The 27730-nt window shown below is 39.3% G+C and overlaps 2 protein-coding genes across 9 annotated transcripts in view; both read left to right on the plus strand.

The window, feature by feature from the left end:
• Positions 1-10516, plus strand: part of EXOC6 (exocyst complex component 6) — a 194462-nt gene extending 183946 nt beyond the window's left edge. For 4 of the 8 annotated variants that reach the window (XM_074295877.1, XM_074295879.1, XM_074295878.1 and 1 more), the window contains 2 exons: positions 9105-9217; positions 10363-10516. In XM_074295877.1, coding sequence (XP_074151978.1) covers positions 9105-9217; positions 10363-10495 — 246 coding nt within the window. In that variant the 3' untranslated portion in view covers positions 10496-10516. Of the gene's footprint in view, positions 1-9104; positions 9222-10362 lie in introns of those variants that run through there. The other 4 variants (XM_074295881.1, XM_074295883.1, XM_074295882.1 and 1 more) reach the window with 2 other exon arrangements.
• A 122-nt stretch (positions 10517-10638) lies between these two features.
• On the plus strand, positions 10639-26403 carry CYP26C1 (cytochrome P450 family 26 subfamily C member 1). The gene is given in 8 exon segments (XM_074295886.1): positions 10639-13729; positions 14057-14281; positions 14631-14906; positions 16885-17040; positions 24277-24810; positions 25758-25913; positions 25915-26061; positions 26063-26403. Coding segments are annotated over 8 exon segments (1770 nt in total). The 5' UTR covers positions 10639-13525; the 3' UTR covers positions 26135-26403.
• The last annotated feature ends 1327 nt before the right edge of the window (positions 26404-27730 follow it).

Below are 27730 nucleotides of genomic sequence, written 5' to 3' on the forward strand. Positions count from 1 at the left end.
ATTCACAGTGCTCAAGTTTTGAGTTTATATCACATGAAGGAACTAGCAATGTTTAGTGAAGGAAGAAAGAATTTCTATTCTCTCTGGCCTTAAATGGAAGACCTAAGAGCAAAGTATGGAAATTTCAGATCTGTCCAAAGTAGACTAAGCCATCTCAAAGAGGTAATGGTCTTCAATGAAAGTCCATTTATCAGATATAGTTTTTTAAGGGCCCTTCTAACTCTAAAATTCCATAATTCTGTGGATTTTCTATCTGCTTATAATCTATTAATGATGATAATAAGAAATGAAGTTGACCAGCTTAAGATTCTATATGAGATTTTAAAAAATCATAGCTGAAAGTTATTTATTTTTTATTAAAGCTTTTTAATTTTCAAAATCATGCATGAATAATTTTGCAATAATCCTTGCAAAATCATGTGGTCCAATTTCCCCCTTCTCCTTTCGCCTGTCCTTTGTCTTAGATAACAAGTAATCCAATATATGTTAAACATGGTAAAAATATATGTTAAATCTAATATGTGCATATATATTTATACAACTATCTTGCTGCATAAGAAAAATCAAAAAAGAAAAAAAATGAGAAAAAAATGCAAGCAAACAACAAAAAGTGAAAATGCTATGTTGTGATCCACACTCAATTCCTACAGTCCTCTCTCTCTAGGTGTAGATGGCTCTCCTCATCACAAGATCATTGGAATTGGTCTGGATCATCTCATTGTTAAAAAGAGCCATGTCCATCAGAATTGATCATCACATAATGTTGTTGTTGCTGTGTATCACTATCTTCTGGTTTGCTCATTTCACTTAGCATCAGATCACGTAAGTTTCTCTAGGCCTCTCTGAAATCATCCTGCTGATCATTTCTCATAAAACAATAATATTTGGGCAGCTAGGTGGCAAAGTGGATAGAGTATCAGTCCTGAAGTCAGGAGGACCTGAGTTCAAATGTGATCTGAGACACTTAACACTTCCTAGCTGTGTGACCCTGGGCAAGTCACTTAACCCCAATTGCCTCAGCCAAAAATAATAATAATATTCCATAACATGCTATACCATAATTTATTCAGCCATTCTCCAACTGATGGGCATCCACTAAATTTCCAGTTTCTAGCCACTACAAAAAGGGCTGCCACAAATATTTTTGCACATAAGCCCAGTAGAAACACTGTTGGGTCAAAGGGCATGCAATTTGATAACTTGTTGAGCATAGTTCCAAATTGCTCTCCAAAATGGTTGGATCTATTCACAACTACTCTAATAATGTATTAGTATCTTAGTTTTCCTATATCCCCTCCAACATTTGTCATTATCTTTTCCTGTCATCTTAGCCAATCTGAGAGATGTGTAGTGATACCTCAGAGTTGTCTTAATTTGCATTTCTCTGGTCAATAATGATTTAGAATAGCTAAAAGTTATATTGAAAATAAATATCTTCTCTCTAACATTTTATTTTGTTTATTTATTTTCTATTTTTTAATTATAGCTTTTTATTTACAAGATATAATGCATGGGTAATTTTTCAGCATTGACAATTGCAAAACCTTTTGTTCCAATTTTTCCCCTCCTTCTCCCACCCCCTCCCCTAGATAGCAGGTAGACCAATACATGTTAAATATATTAAAGTATATGTTAAATACTATATATATACATGTCCATGTAGGTATTTTGCTGTACAAGAAGAATCGGACTTTGAAATAGTGTACAATTAACATGTGAAGGAAATCAAAAATAGAGGGATTGGGAATTCTATATAGTGGTTCACACTCATTGCCCAGAGTTCTTTCACTTGGTGTAGCTGGTTCAATTCATTATTGTTCTATTGGAACTTATTTGTTTCATCTCATTGTTGAAGAGGGCCATGTCCATCAGAATTGATCATCATATAGTATTGTTGTTGAAGTATATAATGATCTCTTGGTTTTGCTCATTTTACTCAGCATCAGGTCATGCAAGTCTCTCCAGACCTTTCTGAAATCGTCCTGTTGATCATTTCTTACAGAACAATAATATTCCATAACATTCATATATCACAATTTATTCAGCCATTCTCCAATTGATGGGCATCCACTCAGTTTCCAGTTTCTGGCCACTACAAAGAGGGCTGCCACAAACATTCTTGCGTATACAGGTCCCTTTCCCTTCTTTAAAATCTCTTTGGGATATAAGCCCAGTAGTAACACTTCTGGATCAAAGGGTATGCACAGATAACTTCTTGAGCATAGTTCCAAATCACTCTCCAGAATTGCTGGATATATTCACAATTCCACTAATAATGTATCAGTGTCCCAGTTTTCCCGCATCCCCTCCAACATTCCGCATTATCTTTCCCTGTCATTCTAGACAATCTGACAGGTGTGTGTCTCTGACATTTTAGTTGTACTATGACAAAAATGTCAATTTAAATAAAAGATTAAATTTAATAATTTTTGTACTCTCCATTTTGGAATTTGAACCCTTATTAAAGTGTGTCCCTAGTCAGTAAGTACAGTTGTTGTATACCACCATAATATGACAAAGTTTTTTTTTTTAATTTTGTTTTTTAAATTCTGCTTGTGTGACTCAAGAAACTGAACTGATTAATTTGTTTCATGGCCATATTATTCTTGAAGAGAACCAAGTTGTTGAATTCTGCTGTTGTGGCCTATCTGTAGTAAGAGGGTCAGTGTTTTATATAAGATATCCTACACAAGTGCATCCTTTCATGGGATGGCAAGCTCTGGAGCTTTAGATAGCCAGAGGGCATCATAAAAACAACAGCCAAGGCACTGAAAGAGAGGTGGAAAGAAACAAGAAAAAATTTCCTCTCTCAAAATTATGCCTGGGACACCCTGCATGTTGCTTAAAATCCTTTTATGTGGATTGTTGATTCGGTATATATGTAATCAGGTATTTTGAAATGGAAAAAAAAGCTACCTTCTAGATCAGATTGATTCTAGCATTTGATTTCAACATCTGTTCAAAGGAGAGCCAATAAGCTACAAATGCCTTTTCCTTTCTCAGATAACTTGAGAGCAGCCTATTAAGATTAATTTTGCCCTCATCCCTACTCCTCCAAGTGCTCCATGATTACCTCAGGTCTGGACAGGGAGACATAGTTTTTCTTAAAGGTATAGGGTATTTAGGTATTTGTCTTTGAAGTACTTGTCACTTTTGACAACGGCAAAAGCCATTCCCTAACCTCAGGTCAACTTGATATTTGGAAACACGAATTTAGGGACTTGGATTGGCCTCTAGGTAACTGTTTACATTTGTTAAAGGAAATCTGGTATTCCTGAGTTGCTTTTCCTTTGAGCTAGATTAACTGTATTTATTTTTTGCATTGGGTTAGTGCCTTGATGTTCTTCAAAAGACCTAAAATAAAGTCTAACCAACTTGAAGAGGAAAATGATAAACTTTTACTAATGTAAAAAGTAATTTTAAAGGCTCCAATCCTCACAAAGTTATTTTGCCAAATGCTAAAAGTACACTTAGGGCCCAGGGTGGCCTCAAAACTCATGTTTCCTAAATATAGATTGGCAGTCATACAAGAGAAAGGAAACTGTTAGCTAGGTGAACATGTTGACATCATTACCCAGAGAGGTAAGACATTGATTCCTCATTGATTCAGCTCTTTTGAAAATGCAAATAGGACCACCCATGCAACCATTTCTTTCTTTAAGCTGATCCTTTTGTTAGCAGCTAGCATCACAGCAAGCATCAAGAAATTGAAACATACAATTAACTTGAAAATATTGGCATAAATCCAATTTATATCAAATTAGATATCCAGTGTGTTTTAGAATCCTTTGAGAGAAAAGTTGGGCTACTAAATTCAAATGGTATTCATGATTTCAAATAATTGAGATGTTACTTTACTTGACTATTAAAAATAAGCCATTTCTAATACTTATTATTTTGTATTTATCCATTCGAACTTGGTGGGATAGATTTTTGTTTTGGTTAGGGTATGCTCTTCATCTTTGAATTTGATTTCCTTTCTTTTTTCATTTTAAATTTATTTAATTGTATGAATTTTAATTTTAACAAGATGGAGTTTCCCAATCATGACATGAAATTGATTTTCTAATGAATTCACTTGTATAAGCTGATGTATCCTATTTTTTAAAACAAAAGTATGAAAAATATTTTAAAATAAATAATAATGGCTTATTCATTTTCATGTTGAAGTAGACCTCAAAGCCATTGAATGTTTTTTGGTTTATTTTAGATGCCTTATCATGGGATATGGCTGTTCTAGGGTTCTGAAAAGACTACCCCCAATAGAGTACAAGTTCTCCCCAGGTTCTACCTTGTTAGAACACCTCTCAGTAGAATCCCAATAAAATTGCTTTCTGCTGGCCAGCCCAGATCATTACTAGTAGGCTGAATACAATTACCTAAGGATCATTAACACAATCCAGACTGTGCTAACCTTATCTGGTGGCTGCATAAAAATATTGTGAAAGAATTGAATCACTTCAATCTTGACAATCTGTAGAGATGAAACAAAACAAAACGAAAAACCCAAAATAAAGCTGCAGCTAAATGAAAGGATATTTATAAGTTATTCTTGGAGTGGGTAGAGTTGATTTTTATTATATGTATGCCCAAAGGGAGCAAGAAATATAATTTTATGGAACTATTAGCCATGTTGCAGTACAAGAAGATGACTTCTTGAAAATACAGAAGCTTCATATCTATACATTAAGAATTCTTTTTTCAAGAAATATCAAATACCAAATGACACAATAAATTTATTGCATTCTAATAGACATTGATGTGGGAGATATCTGTTACTTTGTCTTTGTACAATCAGATCATTGATTTAATAAAACAGAATCAAATCAATCTCAGATTTGTTCAAAATAAAAAATTGAAGCAGTTCTAGACTGAATGGTTTGAATAAGCTATTGATTCTTAAAAAGGAGGGTGGCAGCTAGGTGGCACCTAGCTTTTAGAGCACCAGGCCTAAAGTCAGGAAGACCTGAGTTCCAGTTCGTCCTCAGACACTTAACACTATCCAGTTGTATGATCCTGGACAAGTCACTTAACCCCAATTGCCTCAAGAAAAAAAAGGGGGGGAGGATGTATAAAATGGTAGATATCAACATTTTCTAAGAAATCTTAACCAATATGAATAAGCAGACCAAAAAATCAGAAACTACCTCAGTCAGCAAACATGGTCTCTCCTTGCCAAGCAGACAAATATAGCAATCAAGGAATAATAGTTTGAAAATAGAGACTTAGTTACAAAATCTCATGGAGAATTATGGTAGAACATATGAGCAGTCTCACCTCATTAAACTGTGAAAAGTAGTAGAAAGAAAAACAAAATTATAGAAAACTTGATAAGAGACCTAATTAAGCCAGCTCATCTCCAAAACATGTAACTAGATAAAGAACAGTAAACAGATGAAAAGATTGTGTGTGTGTGTAATATATATATGCATATATATATATATATATAAAATGAATTTTTTTCCAATCAATAACAATGGACCATTACATTTAGATTTGATCATTATAGTCTCCAGTGTGCTATGTTATAGAAATTGCACTAAAGAAAACAGGTGGAAGGAGGAGCTGAATAAAACAAGTGCATATTTGCTATCAATGGTAGACATTGATAAAGGTGACAAAAAATAGAGGCTACCAAATAGCTGGGAAATTTTTTTTTTTACTTAAAATAATGATTCAAAGCATCAGTAAATGCTAAGATATGACTATTTTATGACTATTTTATCATTTCTAGAAAATCTTTATTAGAATAGCATATACATGTCAGTGACATTGTTAATGAAAGTATTATCATCATCAACAGATTTTTGGAACATTGTAGGTAGAGATTGAGTTGTCATACCTTACCGGTCTTAAATTCCTCCATGTATTTTAGCCAAGCTGGATTATTCATCATCCTCTGTACATCTACCATATTTCTGTTGTTCCTTGTGCCCAGAGTAGGGACTCCTTTCCCACTAGCCCAACCTGTTAAATTCCTTCCTGTTTTTGAAAACCCAATCCAAAGGATGCCTTATCCATTAAAAGTCTCCTCTCCAGATTACAAAAAAAAATTCACCACTAAGATACCTGTATACTCCTGGTAATGCTTTCTGAGTATGAATTCAATACTATTGTAAGGATTACTATTAGAAATATTCCCAGAAGATAATAAAGGCATAGTAGGAAGAAACAGGCTACAACCTGTTAGAAGGCACTGTTAAAGATGTATTTGATCTGAAAAGGAGGTGGACTGGTCATGTAGCAAGAATATACAAAAACATACAACCTAAGTAGAACATTAGTACCTTCAAGAGGCTAAGAGAATGAGAGGAATGACTAGTATATTGTAAGTAGATCATTCATGGAAATTTATGGCAAAAGATGGGCAAGAATTGCAAGAAGTAGAAGGTTGCAATCCATATCAATGAAATACCCATCCCAAATCATAGTTTGATAAAAGCTTCTTTATCTTCAAAATTCATTAGATTTTTGTGAATTATCTGTGAATATGGAAATATATAAAATTATTAATAAAGGTACCAAAATAGATGAGACTCCTGAGATTACAAGTAATTTGCAAATTAGTTATACTGTCTATATTTGAAAAAAATTTTAATATGCCAATTTCTTATCCTAGAGAAGAATCTTAGGTTACATCTGAAGTTAGTATAGATTGTTATTCATCGAGTGATAGCCTGCCTACTTTATCTTGAGGTGAAGAGAATGTAGATCAGATCAATATAAAACCCTTTGATAAAGATGTCCTTCGGGGTTCTGTTCACAAGAAAGCACCTTGTCATAAAACAGATAATATTTACAAAATAACACAGCCACTCTGATAGAGGGAAGGGAAGAAAATAAGCATTTATCAAGTATCTACTCTTTCTGCCAAGGACTATGCTTAGTGCTTTATAAATACTATCTCATTTGATCTTCATAGCAACCCTGGAAGGGTAGGTACTATTTTTATCTTTATTCTACAGATGAGAAAGCTGACAGAGGTTAAAGTCAATTACATCTTTTGTAAGTGTCCAAGCTAAATTTGAATCAGGTCTTGACTCTGATTCACTGCTCATAGAGCTCAATTCACTGTGCACTTATCTTTCCCTTAGATTCCTCCCCACTGACCCTAAATATTCACATAGACATACAGTATAGCAATACCGAAGAGATTTAATATGCCTCTTAGGAAAGCCTTTACATTGTGGCTTTTGATTATGCCTATGTTTGGAGGTTTTCTGGGAAAGAGACTTAGAAAGTTCTAGTGTCAAACTAAAATAGTCAAGCAATTGGTTAACCTTACTTGGTTAACTCATTACTCTACACACCTTTTCTTCATTTTAGGATTATAGAATTAAAACTGGAAGGGATCTTGGGAGTTATCAAATCCAGTCTTCTCATTTTATAAAATGATTTAACTGAGGCTTAAAACTTAAATAATTTGGCAAGCATCACACAGCTCATAAATTATTGACAGAGATAGGATTCTAAGATTTTTTTTTTTAATTCTCACTACACTATGTTGATGGTCATATTGTTGGTTTTATTATTTTTTTAAAACTAGATTACACCATTCTTTCTGATTGTTCAGCTTTGTGTTTTTGTATTTTACTCCTTTTTATTTTTATTTTTTATTATAGCTTTTTTTATTTACATGGGCATGCATGTAATATGCATGGGTAATTTTTCAGCATTGACAATTGCAAAACCTTTTGTTCCAATTTTTCCCCTCCTTCCCTTCTTCCCCTCCCCCAGATGGCAAGTAGACCAATACATGTTAAATATGTTAAAGTATATGTTATGTATTTTACTCCTTTACAGAAATTATAAAATGGATCTTAATTCTAGTAGTTCCTAGGATCTTTAATTTCTAGATTTTGAACTGGAAGGTACCTTATATCCTTTAATCGAACCCTCTCATACAGATGCTGTTTTTAGCAAGAAAGTCTCTATCATAAATTTCAAATTGGATAGATGACTATAAATCATAAAATACCAAAATATCAAAAAGGATTGCTATAAGATGTTATATCCAAGGAAGAGTAAAGAACAATAAAATTGTGTTTCCTATACTTTCTCAAGGAAGAACTTGTTATTTGTAACTTCTTTAAATGTCTTTAATCACATAACAGGTTTTTATCCCCTAAATCAGTGGGTCAGCTCACATATCCTGTGAGTAAATGCAAATGTTTCCTTTCTTCATTTGAAAACAAAACTGACAGGCCTTTACTTATAAAGTAAGTTAAAACAAAAAGAATAATATGAAACCTGAAAGAAGGTAGAAGTAAAGCATTTAGCTTACCGAAACAATTCAAATGGGAATAGGAAGTTGGTTTTAAATGGCTTAAAGGGGATTAGGGTTTTAAAGTTGGATAAAGAGTTTGGTGCTTTAGTTAGATACTGCATTGGCTTTTAAAAGATTACTTTCATATTTGACAACAGTCCTAACTGTTTATAGTTTATAAAGCAAATAGTCAATTTAAAAATGCTACAGAAAAGTTTTTTTTTAATTAAAGTTTTGTTTATGCAAAATTATCTGTCAGAGTTAATAAGCAATATCTTGAAATCTTTGGTTTCATAATATTACTGAAGATCCATCACCATGGAGAATCCAGCAGGGATTTTTTAATGCACTTAATTGAGATTACCTGAGCTTCTGGTTTAAATTACTTTGGAGAAAATCTAGATGCAAACTGGTTTTTATGAAAGAGAAATATATTTACTCTCTAGAAATAAAGCTCAAAATAAGTTAAATTTCCGAGGTAATTAGGGATAGGCAGCAACAACAACGCTTTATAAATTGTTTTGTTACAGATGGAAAAATATCACAAAAGTGAAATTATTTTACGTTTGTAATGTACATTAATGTAAACTAGTATTATTTTAAAATGAGTTTTAATTAACCTATGACATAAAAAATAGTATGTCAATTTTAAATAGTTTTAAAATGCTATATGTGATAGATTGTGAATAAAATGTATGAAATTTGTCCCATTCGTTTTCAGTAAAATTAAGCCTATAATATAATGGATAAAGTATAACGTATTTACATGTTCTGCTACTGGGAAATGGATAAAAGTCTGTTATTTTTTGTTTTCTTCTTTCTTAATTTCCCACATCAGCTTCTTGACCTCTTTATGGTTTGGGACTGGTCTACTTACCTAGCAGACTATGGACAACCAGCCTCTAAATACCTTCGAGTAAATCCAAATACAGCCCTTACTCTTTTGGAGAAGTGAGTATGTATGCTGACAACTTTTTGTTGCATATTTTAACATTTTAGATTTGGTGACAAAAACTAAGATTGGGTTGACTTAATATCAATAAAAGATTTTGTCTTCACTAAATTCAAGAATGAAATCCCTATCAAGGAACAGAAAGCAAATCTTCCTTTCTCCAATTCTATTGTGTTTATTTAAATATTTCTACTTATTTTGAGATCAACAGCAAATTAGCTCATCTTATAGTCTAATCAGAAATCTGTTTAACAAGATGTTAGTCTGCATGAGAAACTGGCATACGAAACTGGTACAAGAATTGAAAATATTTGCAGAGAGGTTTTAAAATAGAATAAAGCAGAGATGTTTGCCAAATATGGCACAAAAATTAGAATATTTTACATCAGTCCTGTCAAATTCTATTGTGCCTAGAGGCCTTTCTTTTTCACACTGAGTTCTTTGTAGGTCTGAAAATCAATGGTTTAAAATAACTGAGTTTGTATTGATAAATGAAACTATCATACAGCACTTTTTTTTTCAGTTTAAAAAAAAAACAGTTTTAATCACTGTTTCCTTCTTAGGATAGGGTAAACTTGCTTTTTTGCTTTTTCGTTTAATTATTTTATATTAAACATCATCGATTTGGAGTTAAATTTTTAAGTGCCCTTATTATCTCATAATTCAAAACTCTTATAGTCAATTTATGAAAAATAAAAAGAAATGTCCATAATCAACATAAATTTGCTTCGGTAATAAATGACAATGTAAGATTTACCACTAAAACAAAATTTTTTATTTTAAATTTTCTAATGTTATTTTTCTTTTCATCTTGTCTTGCTGTGAATGTGATTTGCAGAGTCCATAGAGGGTATGTATTTTAGCATACTTTATGGAACTATTTTGGCATTAAATGAATAAACTTAAATATATTTATAATAGCTATAATATTTAAAATTATTAATATAAATGACAAATGAAGTTCAAAAAATTACACATTTTTGCAAGGAGCATGTGTTTTTTAAAGAGAATATTTTAAGTCTAAAACTTAGGTTAGTGTGAGAGAATTCAAAGCATGTTAAGCAAGAGCATTGATGTTTAACTTGAACTAGAACAATCTTAATTGCCTTTTTTCATTAAAAAACATTTTTTGTATATTTTCCAGGATGAAAGATACCAACAAAAAGAACAATATTTTTGCTCAATTCAGGAAGAATGATCGAGACAAACAAAAGCTAATAGAGACAGTTGTGAGGCAGCTTCGAAGTTTAGTCAATGGTATGTCCCAGCATACATAAAAGTTATAGCACTTTTCCCTATTGATGCCAATTAGCCAATATTTCTACTTTACAAGCACTGGTCATGTTTTAGACATTTGGTTTGCTGATTACAGATATACTCTAAGAAAAAAGGATATTGATGGAGACTTATACAAAAAGAGTGTAATAACTGTCATTTGTATATATTTTTAAATAATTGAATACTATTTTATATATGGTAAACAATACATTGATGATTTATTTCATCATCAGGAAACGTTATGACTGTAAAATATAAAATCAGGTTAGTCAAATTGTACATTAAACAAATGAATTGTAAATAGGTTTTTCAAAACATATAGCCCTCTTGCAAGTATTTTTCTCTAGTTACATTTGAGTAACTTGTTTTTCATCAGTGCCTGGTTTCTAAATACAGTAATAGATACTGCCTGATAGTATTCATTGTCATTTTATGACTTTTTGTTATATCTTCATCACTGTATGTTTTAACTTGGCAAATCTTTCTAATTGGGCTGTTTTTAAAGAGGATTGGAGAAATCTTAAAGGTACCTGAAAACAAATTTGATATTTATTCAGAGTAAGAATATACACTTTCTGTTGTACTTGGATGATTTCATTTAATAGTATTTGTGAAGAATTGTTTGGACTCTAAAGATGCATTTTTGTTTCTGTTCCTCAGGGCTAATCTTTCTAACTATACTATTTATAGCCAATTTCACTATAGGTTTTTTGGTAGAATTTAAAAGAAAGGATAAGAACTAACAATCTAATCTGCAGCCTCTGCTGGTATGAATCTGTTTGCACATAAAATAGTCACCACTGTGATCTCAGCAATGTATTCTCCCTATGGGAACAGAAAAAGTACAAGCCAAATGAACTATGGAAAACATAAAAAGAATGTACATTTTCCTCTCTATGTTATCCATGGTCCAAGAAAATCTTACCCTTATTTTTTGAAAGAATGTTTCTTGCACTTCTTATCATGTTATGTAATCTCCTTTGCATTTCTTCTGGATTTGTGTTTATAAAAAACTTATACTTGACTCTGTAAAATGTATGTACAATCAATTTCTTGATTTTGTGATGAAATATTAAAAAATGTTGAACAGGTTGTTGAAAATTTGTTGTTATTGCCATTCACTGCTTTTGGAAATATTTACATTTATTAGGTGATAGCTGGGGTTGAATTCTGAATTCAGGAAATGCCTTCTTTTTTATTTGATACTCACAGATAATATCCTCTTTCCACCAGTTGTGTGAGGATAAAGCTGGAATCACTATTGAAAAATGGGCTTTTGTTCTCTTACTTATTTGCTACCCAAAAATATGCTGTGAAAAAAAATTTATATAATGGAGAACTAATGTGTCGGGAAATCCCCTTAAAAATAGAGTAGTAATCTGAGATGGGAGGTAGCAGTGAAAAAGATGCCATTTAAGACATTGATTTAAGTTCTTCCCTGGCTTCCCTTGGCTAAGATATCCAGGCTTGAAGCTGAGAATAGATAGATAGTTCTTTGACCTCAAATGAATACCTCAGATGCCTCTCTAGCCCTCAACCAAGCAGCAAACCTGCCCCAGCTTTAAGACAAAGGGACCTTGGATTTTGTTCAGAACTGAGATTCAGGGCTGGTATGTCATTTAATGTGTCCTGGCATAGTGTCCTCCAACCTTACTGACATTTGATATGATCCCTGTTCTAGTGATCGTGGGAATATTAGGAGTGGAATCAGGAAAGGAGTCTACTGCTTTTCTAAGGGCAGACAGGAGGGACAGAAGTAGCCAGTATAGGATGAGAAATCCTCCTTGTCTGATGTGGCAGTATCCTGGGGGAATTCCAGGAGTGCTACCAAGGGAGTTCCCTGAAGAATACTACTTTTCTTTCTTTACTCCCTCAATGATATCTGAGAAACATACAGAAAAAAAGCCCAGAGTGTGGAGCAGATGAACATCAGAACACCAGGAGCAGGAGTCTTGAAACTCTTGAAACAGGGGCTGGGAGTATGTAGTCACCCATCCTTCTAAAAAGAAAAGGAAAAAAGTGCCTGATCTCTATTCCAAAACAAATGAGATTTCTGAGCAGTATCTTAGGAGTACAGGTTTACTTCATACTTCCCAAGTCTCAGGCCAGAGCTAGTTGTCATTGCTGGGCCTGGGTTTGACTGAGGTTCTATAATACAGTAAATCCCAAGAGATCTGAGAAGCCAGAATCTGTTCTTAGGGGAGATCCCGACTCCCCCCTGAATCATACAGAGAATGGGGGGGGGGAGGATTTAGAGTCAGCAAGGCTCCACCCGCCAGGAAAGTCAAACTGCCAATCTGCTGTTATTACCTGATGGCCCAGTCAGGCGCCTGTGGGGCCCCTGCTTGGGAGCTGTCACAAAAGCCTTCTATGTCTTTTTTCGTCAATATATACATTCTTTCCATTGCCTCCAATCACCACACTTCGCAAGCTCCTTAAATATGCATAAAGACGTCATCCATGAAAGTGGAACGCACAGAAAAGAGCGATCCAGTCAGTATGGTTAACAGAGACTGGGAGGTGTGTGTGTTTATTTTCGGGGACAGCTCATTGTCTTTATGATCCTTGGCAGTCCGGTGAGTTTCTCTTCGGTTATCCCTTGTTTTGTTTGAGTAAGGTGAATTTCACTTGGTGTTTTCTGGGCTTTGACTTTTTCATCCTGCAGATAATTCTGCAATTTTTTTTTCTTTCAAATTCATTCAGTCATTAGTGACTTTCACTGCTAAGCATCTGAAGCTAGATGGAGATCAGGATTAGTGAGAAGAAATAGCTGAAAATTTAGAGGGATGTGGTTGGTTCTCACCTACTTCAAGAGCCCTTGGATTACAGGTTGTCCCCTAAGCCTTGGGGTCATTTAAAGACAGATCACACCTGGGAAGGGCTCTTTGCATACATTCTTTTGGCTCCCTAGTTCTCTGGAGACCGATGCCCTTGCCCTTCACTCTGCTCCAAGGGACTCCTGTTCTTTTGCACCCCGTGGTCCGGGTTCTGTGATCCTGCCCCAACTGATTTCTCAATCCTGGGAGAAAATGTTCCCACTGGGGATGAGCAGTCTATCCATGGTGGAAGCTGCGCTGACCGCCTTACTGTCCTTGGGGCTGCTGCTCAGCCTGGCACAACACCTCTGGACCTTGCGCTGGACTTTGAGCAGGGACCGCGCCTGTTCTCTGCCCCTTCCTAAGGGATCTATGGGATGGCCCTTTTTCGGCGAGACGCTGCACTGGCTAGTTCAGGTAAGAAGTCTTTTCCTTTCATACTGCATTCAGGGGAGACACGTTCCTCCCTGCTTCCCCTCTCTTGCTCTTCCTTAAGGAAAGCGGCAGTTTCCCTCACCAAGCCCACGGGCCCGGAGGTGATCCATCCCTGGGGTGGGAGGCAGCCAGAAGGACTTATGTATGTCCTGTAGGAAGAACCTAGGCTTTTCAGAACACTCCAACCATCTAATCTGGAGCCAAGTCAAGGGATGAGGGCCTCCCGCCCTAGTGCTTGACCTCTCCTGCCGTCCCCCCAGTCCTCTTGCCCCTCCGATGCTCTTTGTTTCGTTCGCTTCCCAATCCTAGGGCTCCAGGTTCCACAGCTCTCGTCGGGAGCGCTATGGGACAGTATTCAAAACGCACCTGCTGGGCAAGCCACTGATCCGCGTGAGCGGCGCCCAGAACGTGCGCACCATCCTTCTGGGCGAGCATCGCCTGGTGAGCAGCCAATGGCCTCAGAGCGCGCGCATCCTTCTGGGCTCTCACACGCTCCTGGGCGCAGTCGGGGAGCCCCATCGACTGCGGCGCAAGGTGAGAGCGGGGGAGCTCAGGGGGGAAGGCGACGCTCCTCGTCTCCGGGTAGGCAGGCAGAGTGGAAAACTGGGGGACCTGAGCTTTCGAGTTCTCACTCTGCCTGGTCTTTGGGGGGAGATCGGCTAGGAGATTGGCTGACGATGGAGGGAGCAAGACGGGGGAGGCGGCTTAACTGTTCCGACTTAACCGAAAAGTAAGAGGCTAGCGGAGGGATGGCGCCTGGAGCTAAAGTGGAGTCGTGGGGAGGGAAATTTTTTTTTTTTTTTTGCAGGGGGGGAGGGGAATGCCACTTGTTCCGGAGGTGGCAGACCCGATGGACTTTTCGCTCTACCCCGTTCCGCTATAGATTCTGGCCCGAGTGTTCAGTCGCGCAGCACTAGAAAGTTACATGCCGCGCATCCAGACCACGCTGCGGAGGGAACTGTGCACTTGGTGCGGAGTCCCGGGGCCAGTGGATGTGTACGCGGCCGCTAAGGCTTTGACCTTCCGCATCGCCGCTCGGATCCTGTTGGGTCTGCGTCTGGAGGAGGGCGAGTGCAACGAGCTAGCCAAGACGTTCGAACAACTCGTGGAAAACCTCTTTTCCCTGCCTCTGGACGTCCCTTTCAGCGGTCTGCGCAAGGTACTGCGACACCCTCTTTTCCTTGGCCTAGGTCCGGCATCCGGCGACTAGCGGTATTGGCGAGTCTTAGGGGACGGGGGGGAGGGGGACAGAGAGGGCCGGGAAGCGGGTCCGAGCCGAGTTAGCGGGAAACCTCGGGCCGCTTGAGAGAAAGAAGATGCCTTCCCACTTTTCTTTCCCGGCCTCCATTCTGGGAGCACTGTGGTCGTTCCCCTCCTGCGTTGGATTCTTTCCTCTGTAGAACTAACTCCCCACACTTCCCACCTCTAGCCCTTGAAGTTTTTGCTCTCCCCAAGGTGCCGTGAAAGGCAGATTGCTGACCCTTTCCAGTGGGGTACTTGGAATTAGGAAGTCTCCAATTCTGCAGCAGCTGGTTACTAATTGTATGATCCTAAGCAAGTCACTTTCTCTCTCTCGGTCACAGTTTCTTCGTCTGTGAAGATAATAATAGAATCTGTGAGGTTAAGATTGAAAGCATTTTGAAAAAGCTCAACTGCTATATAAACTCTATCTATTATTTTAAAATTGAAATCTATAATCTCAGACGAGAATCTGTCATCCCAGGTATGGGAACTCCCTTTCAGATAAATCTATTTACCGGCTTTTTCTGGCACTCAGTTCTTTGCCCTTAGATTTGTGGCTGGCTTCCCTCCCTCCTGCTCCCACTCAGTCAGCATGAGGAACCTGAGATTTCTTCTCATCTCACGTGTTTTGGAAGGAACTGGGAAACAATTCCCCAGACATCAAAAGTAGCTATTGTGAAGACCTCTGGCCACAGGTAGCCGAGACCCCCAAATCCAGATCTGGCTCTTTTGGTTGGCTGGCCGCCAAGAAAGCACCATATGAAACCCCTTCATCTAGAGATACAGAGCACAGTCCCTCCTACTCTCCTTTGCTGGCTAATTACTTGATAAAATTAAACAAATTTTCTCTGAGAAGATTCCCTAGACTCCTAACTCCTATTGTGTGACTTGCCTGGTTTTTAGTTAGGACAGAATGATAATAATATCCCGCATTTATATAGAGTCTTTGAAGATTTGCAAAATACTTTATAAATATTATCTTATTTGAACTATTAAGACAACCTTCTGAAGTGCATGATTGTGTATTCTCCTTTTACAGAGGAGGAAACTCAGGGGTAGAATAGATTAAGTGCCTTCTTTATTGTAACATGTTAGTAAATATTAAGTCTCAGCTTTAGATCCCCTCCTAGTCTAGCAATGCTATTCTTCCAGGCCATCCTTTTCTAATAGTTGCAAATTTCATGACCTCTTAAATTCTGCAATGTGCAATTGTAGCTGCTTTCCTGCCATTTTCATTATTCTACCCCCTAGCTGCTGGAGGGACCCCTCTCCACAAAGCTGTATACCTTCCTCCATACTCGTAGGACCTGGTAGGTCCTGCAAAGATTTTTGATGTTTTTCTCATAAAAGTCAGTATTTCCTCCTACTATTCACAATTAGGATCCATTTTATTGCCTGGATTTCTGTTAACCTTAGGACTTAGTATGGAATCTTCATAGCCATTCTTCTTTTAAAGGCTAGAGAAACTGCAAATTGGCAATGGGCTCCTTCTATGGACATTTCCTCCTCTGAGACATTTCTTCCAGGGCTTTCCATTCCTCATTTACCTCCCTCTTCATTCTTCATCCTGCTTTATTGGAATTGTTTGAAGGCCCAGTGTCAATTCTTTATCCCTGATTTCTCTAGAGATTACCAGGATCTGAGATCTGAGGGGTTGGAGGCAGATCTTGGGCCTTTAATTTAAAAATGAAAGAAAAATTTGGGAAGAAAGTAGTATGGGGATTTTTTTTCCTTGGAAAAGAAAGCTATGGGATGGTCACCAATTCTTCTATTCACCAAAGCCAGATACCTGGCCCCACAGGGAGCATGGAAAAGCTGGCATGGAGAGTGGGTAAGTTAGATCCTCTGTCAAGGCAAATGAAGAAGGGCTTTCCTGCATACCTACTTTGCCTTAGGGAATCCGAGCTAGGGATCTGCTACATGAACACATGGAAAAGGCTATTTTGGAGAAATTGCAGAAGGAGGAGCCTGGAGGACAGAAGGATGCTCTGGATTTCATTATCACCAGTGCCAAAGAACAAGGCTGGGAATTCACTCTGCAAGACCTGAAGGTATGGGGATAACTTCAGGATTATAGATCCAGGGACCAAAGAAGGAAGTCTGAAAAAAGAGGGAGATAGATCATTTGAATCTGTAAGCATCAGTAAAGACCTTTTTAGTCTACTTTTTTTTTTTTAATCCAAAGGAGAAATCTTAATAGACTTCACCTCAAATGCATTCCATTTTGAGAATACTGCATGGATACCCAATGGAAATTGGGAAGGATCCATAACTATTTTGTCCAGACAAACGCTGACGTTCTCAAAGTTGTACCTTCATTGTGTACCAGGAAATGTTTATCAAGGACATGTACCCACTATCCCAGAAGCCTCTGGGTACAATGCCCATGTTTGGATAGGTCTTTCCTTAAGGATAACCCATGCCTTTCTGGCCTGAAATTCGGAGGCAAAGAAAGAACCTAGACTCAAAGTTTCTATTTCCCAGATAAGCCCACAAGAATGACAGAGAATGTGGAGTCTTTTTTTTCGGGCCAATAATAACATTAGCACAGTGCTTTACTGATATAAAATATGTTCACATTTTCATTTTGGTCTTATACTAAAACTGTAGGTTTCATTGCACATAAGACAAAAAAGAAAACTGATTAGATTAAGAGCCCAGATGTGGATTTCAGAATTCAGTTCGACTAAATCTTTATTATATGCCTAGGAGGACTTGGTGTCTCTGATCTCTCAAGTCCCCTCTAACTGTGAATTTCTGAATCAATAACTTACTCAAGGTAGCAGCTGTTAAGTTGCAAAGCTGGGACACAAATACAGATACTCCTCCAAGTCCTGTCTTCTTTGTGTTAAACCATAATGCTTCTAAAAAGAAGCGCTATAACCATTTCTGGTCTGGTATCCAACATTCACAGGACCATATACTGGAAGGGATTTTGGGAAATCATCCAGTGAAACCTCCCTCCATTCAATTCTATATAATTAGCCAAATTTTCTTTAGGGCCTACTACTTGTAAAACACTGGATTGGATTTCAGGAGATTCAAAGCAAAAATGGCATAGTCCTTGCTTCCAGGGAGCATTCTATGGAGGAGGAAACAAAGATGTTCAGATCAGTAGATTTAAAAAATGCATAAAAAGTAAATGCAGAGTAATTTCAGGGAAAGGAAAGAATACTAATCACCAGGTAAAGTCAGGAAAGACTTCCTGTAAGAGGAAATCAAAAAATCAGAATTGAGGAAGGATAGTATTCTGAGTACTGAGGATATTCCATACAAAGACAGGATGGGGTGGTGGGATGCATATGTGCGACAAGCAACTGGGTCAATTTGGGTTGACTGTGGTGTGTGTGTGAGAGGGAGAATTATGAACCTGGTCAGATGGCTTAGAGCCAGAATGTAAAATGTTTTTAATGTCACACAGGGGGATTTTTCTTTTATTCTTTTGATTTTGTTCATTGCTCCTCACAACAACAGTCCAGAGAGACAGAAAAAATCAGGTAAGATTCAGAGGGGGAAGTTTGTCTTTTCCAGGATTATATAAATTAGGTGGCAGTTGAGGGCTTTTAACTCCCAGTCCCATGCCTTTCTCAGCGTGTTTTGCTGCCAATAAGGGAGAAGACAGGGCTAAAGAATCCAAATAGGATATAGGCTCCTTGAAGTTAGAGGCTACTTGTTCCTGACGGTTAATTCTTGATTGAATGACTCCAATGCACATCATTCTGACTATCATATTTGGTTTTATTCTTTCTGAAGACTTTAAGCTCCTTGAAGGCAGGCATCATTTCATTATTTTTTGTCTTTATCTCTCATAGCATTTATCACTGTACTTGTCTAAGGTGCTTAAATAATACCTTTTAAATAAATTTAATGACTAGATGGACTGAGGTTTAGCAGTATTGTGCCTAAAAATCGACTATTTTGCTTATTCTTACTGAACTAAAACTGCAAATTTTCTAGATAGACTTTTGGAGATGTAGAAGGATTGGCTTATTTTATTCTTTCAATTCAAAAACCACTTACTAGGTGTATCAATCTACATACAAAGGCTGAGTACAATAGCAAGAGATGTGCAAAGTTCAAGTAAGACTATAACACTTCACGAATGATTTTTACAAGATCATACTGGTAATAAATGGCATAGCCAATATTCAAACCCCGGAAAATTAGCTTCAAATCCCGGACAATTAGCTTCAAATCCATGTTTCTCTCCATTGTAGCACCTAATAACAGATCAAGAAACAATTATTAAGTACCTGTTACACGCATTAAGCATTGTGCTAGCTTATTGTCTTTGTTAGCAAAAATTAGAGATGACAATGCCCATTTCTCTAGAATTCATTCCCATTTCTCTGAATTTTTTCCTATATTCTTAATTGGCCTTTACTCCATTGGGTAATCATAGCATTTTGCACTAGAAGGGAGGGGCCCTCTGTTCTCTCTAGGTGAGGAAGCCCATCAGAGAAGGGAAATGTTTTGGCCAAGGTCACATCTATTCTCACCAATAACAGAACCAAGTAAGTTTCCTAACTGTTCTACCATATTTTTTCCTCACCCTTCCTTCCAGGCCTATCAGGGAATCTGGGCTCTTTGCCTTATGGTGATTTTCTTATGCTTCCACACAGAAGTTTGAGCAGGTGGTACTGATGTTTGTTATTAAGACCAAAATGGAGAAAGGATGTGGTTCTTGTTCATTTCTTTTTTTGATCTCATCTAATATCATCATTGGTCATCAGAAGGAAATAGGAAATGCATCCTAACTCAGGTTAGAATCTAGGGAGGAAACACTGAGATTTGACCTGCCTTCTAGTATACCAACTCCCATTTCCTCAAGCTGGAAATATCAGAGCAATCCTTGACTCATTGGCATCCTGTATCCTATGCCCTTTATATGCTATGTCCAACGTTTATCTCCATGACCATAAAAGAAAAAGTCTAAGAGAAGGGCACAGCATAAAAGAAAATATTTTATATGAATGCATATATTTTAAAGCCAGAAAATTCCACTTGGTATTATTAGAGCAAAGGTTTCTCCAGTAATCAATAATGCACACGGGGCACAATTTTTAAATCTCTTTAAAGGTTTAGGCTTTAAAGTTCTAGGCAAGCACTGCATCCTAGAAATGCATTTCTTAATCATCTCTTCCCATTCCCACTGCCACTATTCCACATAACTGCAAAGCCTAACAACTCTCTCAAACTCCAGGTTCTCCTTTCTCTAATACAGCTGGCTGCAATGTTCCCTTTTAATTATCCAGTTTAATTCAGTCAAACAAGCATAGATTTAGTGCCTACTCTCTCAGTTCTAGAGGTCCAGAATCTTCAAAGCCTGTAAGATACATTCAAAACTCCTCTACTTAGAATTTAAAAATATTGGATTTGGGATCAGAGGAGCTGGGTGAAATTCCCTGTATTGCCATTTATTAGCCAGATAACCTTCATAACTTCTCTGTGCTGTAGTTTCCTCAACAACATAATGAGAGAGTTGCCTTAGATGACCTCTAAGGTCCTTTTAACTTTAAATCAATGATCCTGGGATCATCAATTCTGCTATGGAGAATGTTCTAATCCGGATTCCTCCAAATACTTGCAGCTGTAGCCATTCTTTTAGCCTCAGATTTCTCTGCAAACAAAATCAAGATGATAGATGAGATGATATCTAAACTTGATCTATTCTGGTACTGAGATCCATTGTGGTTCTTAGATAGCTGGTACATGGCCATGTGTTCATCAATAAGATCCCTTCTGCTCCAGTGCTTTCAGGATCTTTCAGTGTAAAATTTTTATTTCTCTGCCTTTGCTCATGCAGTTTCCTTGCCTAAAAAGCATGCCCTCACCTTTCTTTTATTCTCTACTGCTCCATAGACATAGTTATGGCTACTTTCTCTGAGCCCTTGAGTAATTCTATTGATTGCTGCACTCAATACATTGGAGATCAAATATTATTACTCAGCTGTTGTGTCTTCAAAACTCCCAAACCAGACTTAGAATTCCCTTTTGGACAAGGACTAAGTATTTTGTATCTTTTATATTTTCCACAGTTCCTCTTAGAAACCTGAGTACAATAGTTTAGCATGTTCTTTTTGTATTAAATTAAATTAAATGCACAGATCAGAAATTTAGAGCCAGAAGGAACCATTATAACCAATTCCTTAATTTTACAGGAACCTCAGACCCAGAGGGGTTAAGTGTTTTGCTTCAAGTAAGAAGCAGAGGCAGAATAAAAATCAATCCTTATTCCAAAGCCAGCTCAATGTCTTTACCACTCTGTCTCCCACACTGAAGTGCATAATTGAGGCATTTGTGTGATAAATTTATGACAAAGACTTTGAAAATTTCAGTTTATTAAATACCTATTCCATTGGAAGGCCTTGTCTGGGTACTGGGTACAGGGTTCACCTTTTCCTGAGCTTGTACATATCCATATGAATTTCCAAATAATTGAACCGTGTTTTTAACTTGAATTTAAATTGCCTCTAGTTTCCCCATCACCTTTAGTGGCTAATCAGATCTGTAAAAGGCTTGCATTTCCCCCAGAGATTTAGTTTGTGCATTTTATCTAGGCAATAGCCTAGAAAGAATCTCAGTAGGAAGATGTAGGTCTCTGGAACTGGCATAGAATGTGTCTAGAAATACTCTCCCAAGCCCTTTGCACTGCCCTGAAGGGCTTTGCCTTGTAGTCATGTTTGTTTCAGGGATTCTGATTGGCTGTCAGTTGCTTTTCCCCCTTGGGTATTAATTCATTCGGCCTAATGACATTTCCTGTTGTCTGCTTAAGCCACAAAGATAATAGGAAACCCGTTCTCTCTCCAGAAAACCTCCTGGGAAGGAGGGTTTGTTAATGTTTAGTCTTTTCAGTTGGGGTTTTCTTGGCAAAGATACGGGAGTGGTTTGCCATTTTCATCTCCAGCTCATTTTACAAACGAGGAAACCGAAGCAACTATCGCTAATTTAAGTAAGCGACTTGCACAGGATCACCTAGCTAGTAAATGTCTGAGGCCACATTTGATCTCACTAAAATGAGAGTTCCTGATACCAGCTGAGCCCAGCAAAAAAAAAAAAAAAAAAAAAAAAAAAAGCCAGTTGTGCCTGGTCATGGTCCTTAGACTCCCCACTCTGTATTTTGTTTCCTTGCTGTCAAAGCCTGGGTCTCCCACAGGAATCTTTTCCCCTTGAGTATGAAGGAATGGTGGCCTTGATCAGGTGCTGGTTGCTAATATGGACAATCAGTTTAAGTAGAAGTGACTCAAGTGGTATAGAGTACTAATATTGCCAGAAGACCTGATATTAGTCAGGAGTATACATTTATTAAGCACCTACTGTGTGCCAGGCACTGTGCTAAAACCTGAGAATATAAAAACAGGCAAAAGACACCTTCTCTCAAGGAACTCACTATGATGGTGTGTGAAAGAGATGTCTGGATATAGTCAACAGAGGGAAGGTGCCAGAATTCAATGAGGCAAAGAGATTTTTTTTGCAGAATGCTGGAGCTTGAAAGAGGCCAGGGAAAGCCAGTAGGCATAAATGGAAAGGGAGAGGATTCTAGGCATTGGGGACTGTGAATACCATGGAGTTGGGGACTAATGTCTTATTTGAGGCCAGTGTCATTGGGTCTAGCAAACTGTCTTCCCTAGTTGCTAGATGTGGGTGATCTGTAAAACAGATTACAATCCTTTCTTTTCCTACCTAAAAGAGGTGCTGTGAAGATCAAAAGAGAAAATGGATGAAAACTTTTTCTAATATGGAAAACCTTACACAAATGTTTGTTTCCTCCTCTGTAAAATGAGATTGCACTAGTCCCTTCCAGTTGTTAAATTGGAAGCAAATTAGTCAAGGAGATGGCCTTTTATTTTATTTTTAAGGTCTGTTTCTTCTTTGTGAGAGCCTTTCTGTACAGGGCTTCCTATGTCCACCTGACTTAGTGCTCATTCTCTGGTGCCCTGGAAATAGATTTAGATTTAGATCTGGACAGTTTCTTAATGACCAGCTGTCCAAGCCTCGAAGTTTAGAAGCCTAAATTCTTCCAGTTTCCCACACGGAGAGTAAATAAAGCAGCTGGGATTCGTATCCAGAGTTCGTTTGGGAAGGGGAGCGAGCGCTATTTCATTGTTGGAAGAGGGAAGGACGAGAAAAGGAAAAATTCCTAATTCTGAGCGGGGTCAGCAAAGACTGATCAGCTCACGTGGACGGATTAAACGCGGCTCTAGGGACCTGCTGGATGAAGAATAACCTTAAATGTTCGTAGGCATAGAAAAACTCAAAGCTTTCATTATCTCAATTCAGTTGAAATACAAAGAAGAAAAAAAGGCCTAGCCCCAGGGAGGCGAAGTGAGGGAAATAAGAGCAGTCTAGGAATAGTACTGTGGAGGTAATTTGAGGAGGAAAGAAAGCAAAACAACTTGGGCATCTTCAAAGGCTTTGGGTAGGAGGTGAGGCTGCGAAGCGTTCCGAGAAGGCGGCAATGACAGGGGAATCCTTTCTTGCGTGGCGGAATTGACTGTTTTTCTCTAATTACTAAAATCCTAGAACTTTTTTTCCCCTTTTCTAATTAATTGGATTTTAGTTCTGAAGAGAGATTCGATTATCGTTCTTTCATTATAACCTCACTACGCTGTTGTGAGCCACGTCTTTTGTGAATCTCAAAGCTCTGTTTTATAGGCGAGAGATAAACTGACTGTAAGATAGACAGACAGGAAGATAGCGATCTCTCCTCTGTCTTTCTCTCTCTCTCTCACACACACACACACACACACACACACACACACACACACACACACACACACACACACACTTTCTTATTCTCTGTGTCTCTGTCCTCTCTCTCTCTCTGCGTCTGTGTGTGTCTGTCTGTCTTCTCTCTTCTCTTACACTCTTTTTTTCCTCTTACATTCTCATTCTCTCCCATACACACACACTCACTCTCTGGATGTGGGTGTGGGTCTGTCTCTTCTCTCTCTCATACACTCTTTCTCTCTTACATTTTTTCTCTCTCTCTCTCTCTCTCTCTCTCTCTCTCTCTCTCTCTCTCTCTCTCTCTCTCTCTCTCTCTCTCTCTCTCTCTCTCTCTCTCTCTCTCTCTCTCTCTCGTCTGTCTCTCCACTTTTTCCCCTCTCTTCCTCCCCTCTCTCTTCTCTCTCTCTTTTCTCCTCTCGTGTATCACCCACCCCCAAAGCTTCTGGTTTCCACCGAGGAAACAGTAAGACAACGAAGTTCCGGGAACGCGTGGGTCCCACTAAGCGGGAGTACACCTGTTCGCTGGGAACTAAAGCTGTCTCATGGCTGCCCTGCAGGAGTCAGCCATAGAATTGATCTTCGCTGCTTTCTTAACCACTGCCAGCGCGAGCACGTCGCTTCTCCTCCTCCTCCTGAAATACCCGACTTCCATAGAGAAAATGAGGCAGGAGCTGGCTTCTCACGAACTGAGCAGACGGTGTTCTTGCTGGCCTCCGTCGGGCTTCCCCGGACCGCAAAATGACCTGCATTCAAGGGAGACTCACCGAGAAGAGGAAAAACTAGGGGATGGACCCGAAGTGAGAGGAGAGAGCAGCCCCCTCCTGCAGCGGCTCCCCATTCCCATAACTCCAGAGTCGCGAGAGAATACGAGCCCTGGGAACGGCAGCCGCCAGTCTGGACTAGCGGACCGCGAGCGCTCCTGCCCGGGGCCGGAGGCGTTGGGCGGGCGGGAATGTGAGTGCGAGCCTGACCTCACCCTGGAGAAGCTAAACCGCCTTCACTACTTGGACTGCGTAGTCAAGGAGGTCTTGCGCCTCCTGCCGCCGGTGTCCGGTGGCTACCGCACCGCGCTGCAGACTTTCGAACTGGACGTAAGTGGCGCACGCTTAGCACCCTAGGACGCTGCATTGTGTTTTTTGTTTTTTTCTTTCCCGGGAGCAGGTGCTAGTCCTGTATGGTAGGGTACAGGTATGCGAGGGTACCCTAACATACATTTCTCCTGCCCCGGATCTGTTTGCTTTCTGCCGGGGCTGTCTCAACCCTGGAACCTACAAACTTCTCATTTCAATTGTTAGCACTTTACTCACAGCATCCCTGCACCCATTCGTAATGCAAACCAGAGCAAGCGTGCCCATATGGCGACAGAGCAGGCCTAGATGTCCCAAATCACAGTTATGAACGAGCGAAGCTATTGATTGGTTGAATTCGTCCTCCTGGAGCCAGGACTTAAAGTCTCCTCTGTCTGAGCATATTCCGTAGCACCGACCCCCTAGAAAACAGGCCCCTCTGGTCCTTAGGCATCTTTAACCACATCGTGGTGTGTGGGCACAATGCATCATTTGGGGGTCGCCTGGCACTGGTAATGGCACCGGTAAATGACATGCTAATGAAATTCCTAGTACCTCGTTAATGAGAAATTATCATGCACACTGTATATAGACTTTTTCCATGAAAAATCTATAAGGGACCAGGAAGCACTCAATCACGTTAAAATAAGTAAGATTATGAATGGGAGTGGGGTTAGAATTGTTTAATATTCACAGACCAGACTCCATTTAATGCCCTGATTAAGATAAGAGAGACAGCGAATTATGAAGCTCCTTGACTGCATCCTCCTACTGAGATGGAGGTCTCCCCCTTTTCCTGCCAGAGAGACCGGCGGGTGGAGGTCGAGTTCAGATTTTCCTTAATATGTCCCCTCTCTCCGCCCCAAAATAGGGCTCACGGAGTCTTCTTCCCCACCCTACCACCCCATCAGTCCACTATGCGGCTAGAATCTTCCCCGAGAACCGACCCTCTTCCTCCTGTCTCTCTACAGGGCTACCAGATCCCCAAAGGCTGGAGTGTGATGTACAGTATCCGCGACACTCACGAGATCGCGGCCATTTATCAGAGCCCGCCCGAGGGATTCGACCCAGAGCGCTTCGGCTCGGCTCGGGAAGAGCACCGAGCGGCTGGACGCTTCCACTACATCCCCGTTCGGCGGCGGCGTGAGGAGCTGTATCGGCAAGGAGCTCGCCCAAGCCATCCTCAAGCTGTTCGCGGTGGAGCTGGTGCGTACGGTGCGCTGGGAGCTGGCCACTGCCAGCTTTCCCGACATGCAGACCGTACCGATCGTGCACCCCAGTAGATGGACTCCAGGTCTTTTTCTACCCACTCCCGCCCTCCTGCGGCCAGGAGCTTGTGAGCTGCTGACCTTCCTGCCGGAGCAGGACCTGGCTCAAGAAAACGACTCACTGCCTCTCTTCCCGGGAGTCGTCATTTTCGGCTCTTAAATTCCACAAACCTCCTTTCTCTTCCCCCCTGCCGAGCTTGGTTCTAGGCCTAAAAGGAAGGAAAATTCCTAGAACCCAATATCTACACTCAGATTCGAGTCTCGGGGAAAGCCCGAGGGACAGGGAATCCCTGAAATCTTAAATGCAAGCAACTCCCAGAATTTGAGGAAAGAAGGCTCATTTCCGATCTCAGAGTGAATCAATAGGGGGGGGGGGGGTGAGGAATGAAGGGAAATGGCAAACGCTTCTGGAGAGGGGGGGAAGTAGGGGGCTCAGAGGGCTGGATCCATGCCAAAACGCTTCAGGGAAACATCGAAACATCTGGGTGGGCGAGGAGTCCAGGCTTGGCTACATTCCTGCTCGCTGTGCTAGATTGTAGTTACTTAGTGCTTTCCTATATGGCTAGATACATTATAGCAACTTTTCTCCATAGGTTAATTCAGAAAGAATAACAACAAAAAAAGGGGGTGGGTGGGTGAGTGGGTGAGCTTGGAAAACATCCTTCCATCTGGATAGATACTTTTCAGCCGAATATCTAGGAGCTGGAGCCTCTGGGTGGAACTCTTGCTACAGGTTCTGTACCATCCTCGGAGTACCTTTCCAATCTTATTTATTCCATGGAACGGGAGGCCACCTATTGTCTAGTAAAATCTCTACTTTGAATTCTGGTGGACCAATAGTGCCCTCACTTATTCTCTCCTTCAGAACAATTAGATATGCAGTCTTTAAGATTTGATTTGATTTGATATTTTTAGAAGTTGTGGAATTTTAATCCACTATTAATTGAGAAACAGCATGGGGGTAATTGTCTTGGTTCAGGAAAGTCTTGCTCTTAACACATCCTGGCTGTGAGACTCTCCTGGAGTCACTTTTCAGTGACTCAGGTTACCAATTACAGAAATCTGAAATCAATGTAACTCGGCACTTCCATCCCTGTAAAATTCACAATCAGGGTGGTTTTTAAATATCTGTGCTGAAAGGTCAAAGAATAAATTTTAGGTCACAGAGGATTTGGCTAAAAGATCAAATATAGGTGCTATTGTTACAAGAACATTCTCCTAAATCTTGAAGGACAGACTGCAGCAGCAAAAGGAAGTGGAGGGGTCAGATGAAACTCTTTACTAGCCACATCTAGGGTACTGCTTCATCGTACCTTGAGGAGCTTACTCAGAGGTAAGATGTGGAACCAAGCCTTAGCTATAATGGGTCTGCAAGGCTTAGTTTCTAGAATTGGAAACTAGCCCCAAACCAAAGGCAATTTTTGCCTTAGCTTTAAACCTGGGAGATATTTGTTGATCAGCTAGTTATTTCACCTGGGCTGATTTCATATCTCCAAAAAAAGGAGAGGGGGGGGGATGAGGATTAGATAAGATGATCCCTAGGTACTTTCAGTTCTATCATTAAATGCCTCTATAATAAAGAGTTGTTAGTCAACAAATATTTATCTGGTGCCTACTATGCGTCAGGCATTATTCTAAACACTGGGATACAAAAAAAAAGGTCAAAGAAAGCCTCT

The sequence above is a fragment of the Sminthopsis crassicaudata genome, chromosome 2 (genome assembly GCF_048593235.1).
Source record: "Sminthopsis crassicaudata isolate SCR6 chromosome 2, ASM4859323v1, whole genome shotgun sequence".
In the NCBI taxonomy this organism is placed as follows: Eukaryota; Metazoa; Chordata; class Mammalia; order Dasyuromorphia; family Dasyuridae; genus Sminthopsis; species Sminthopsis crassicaudata.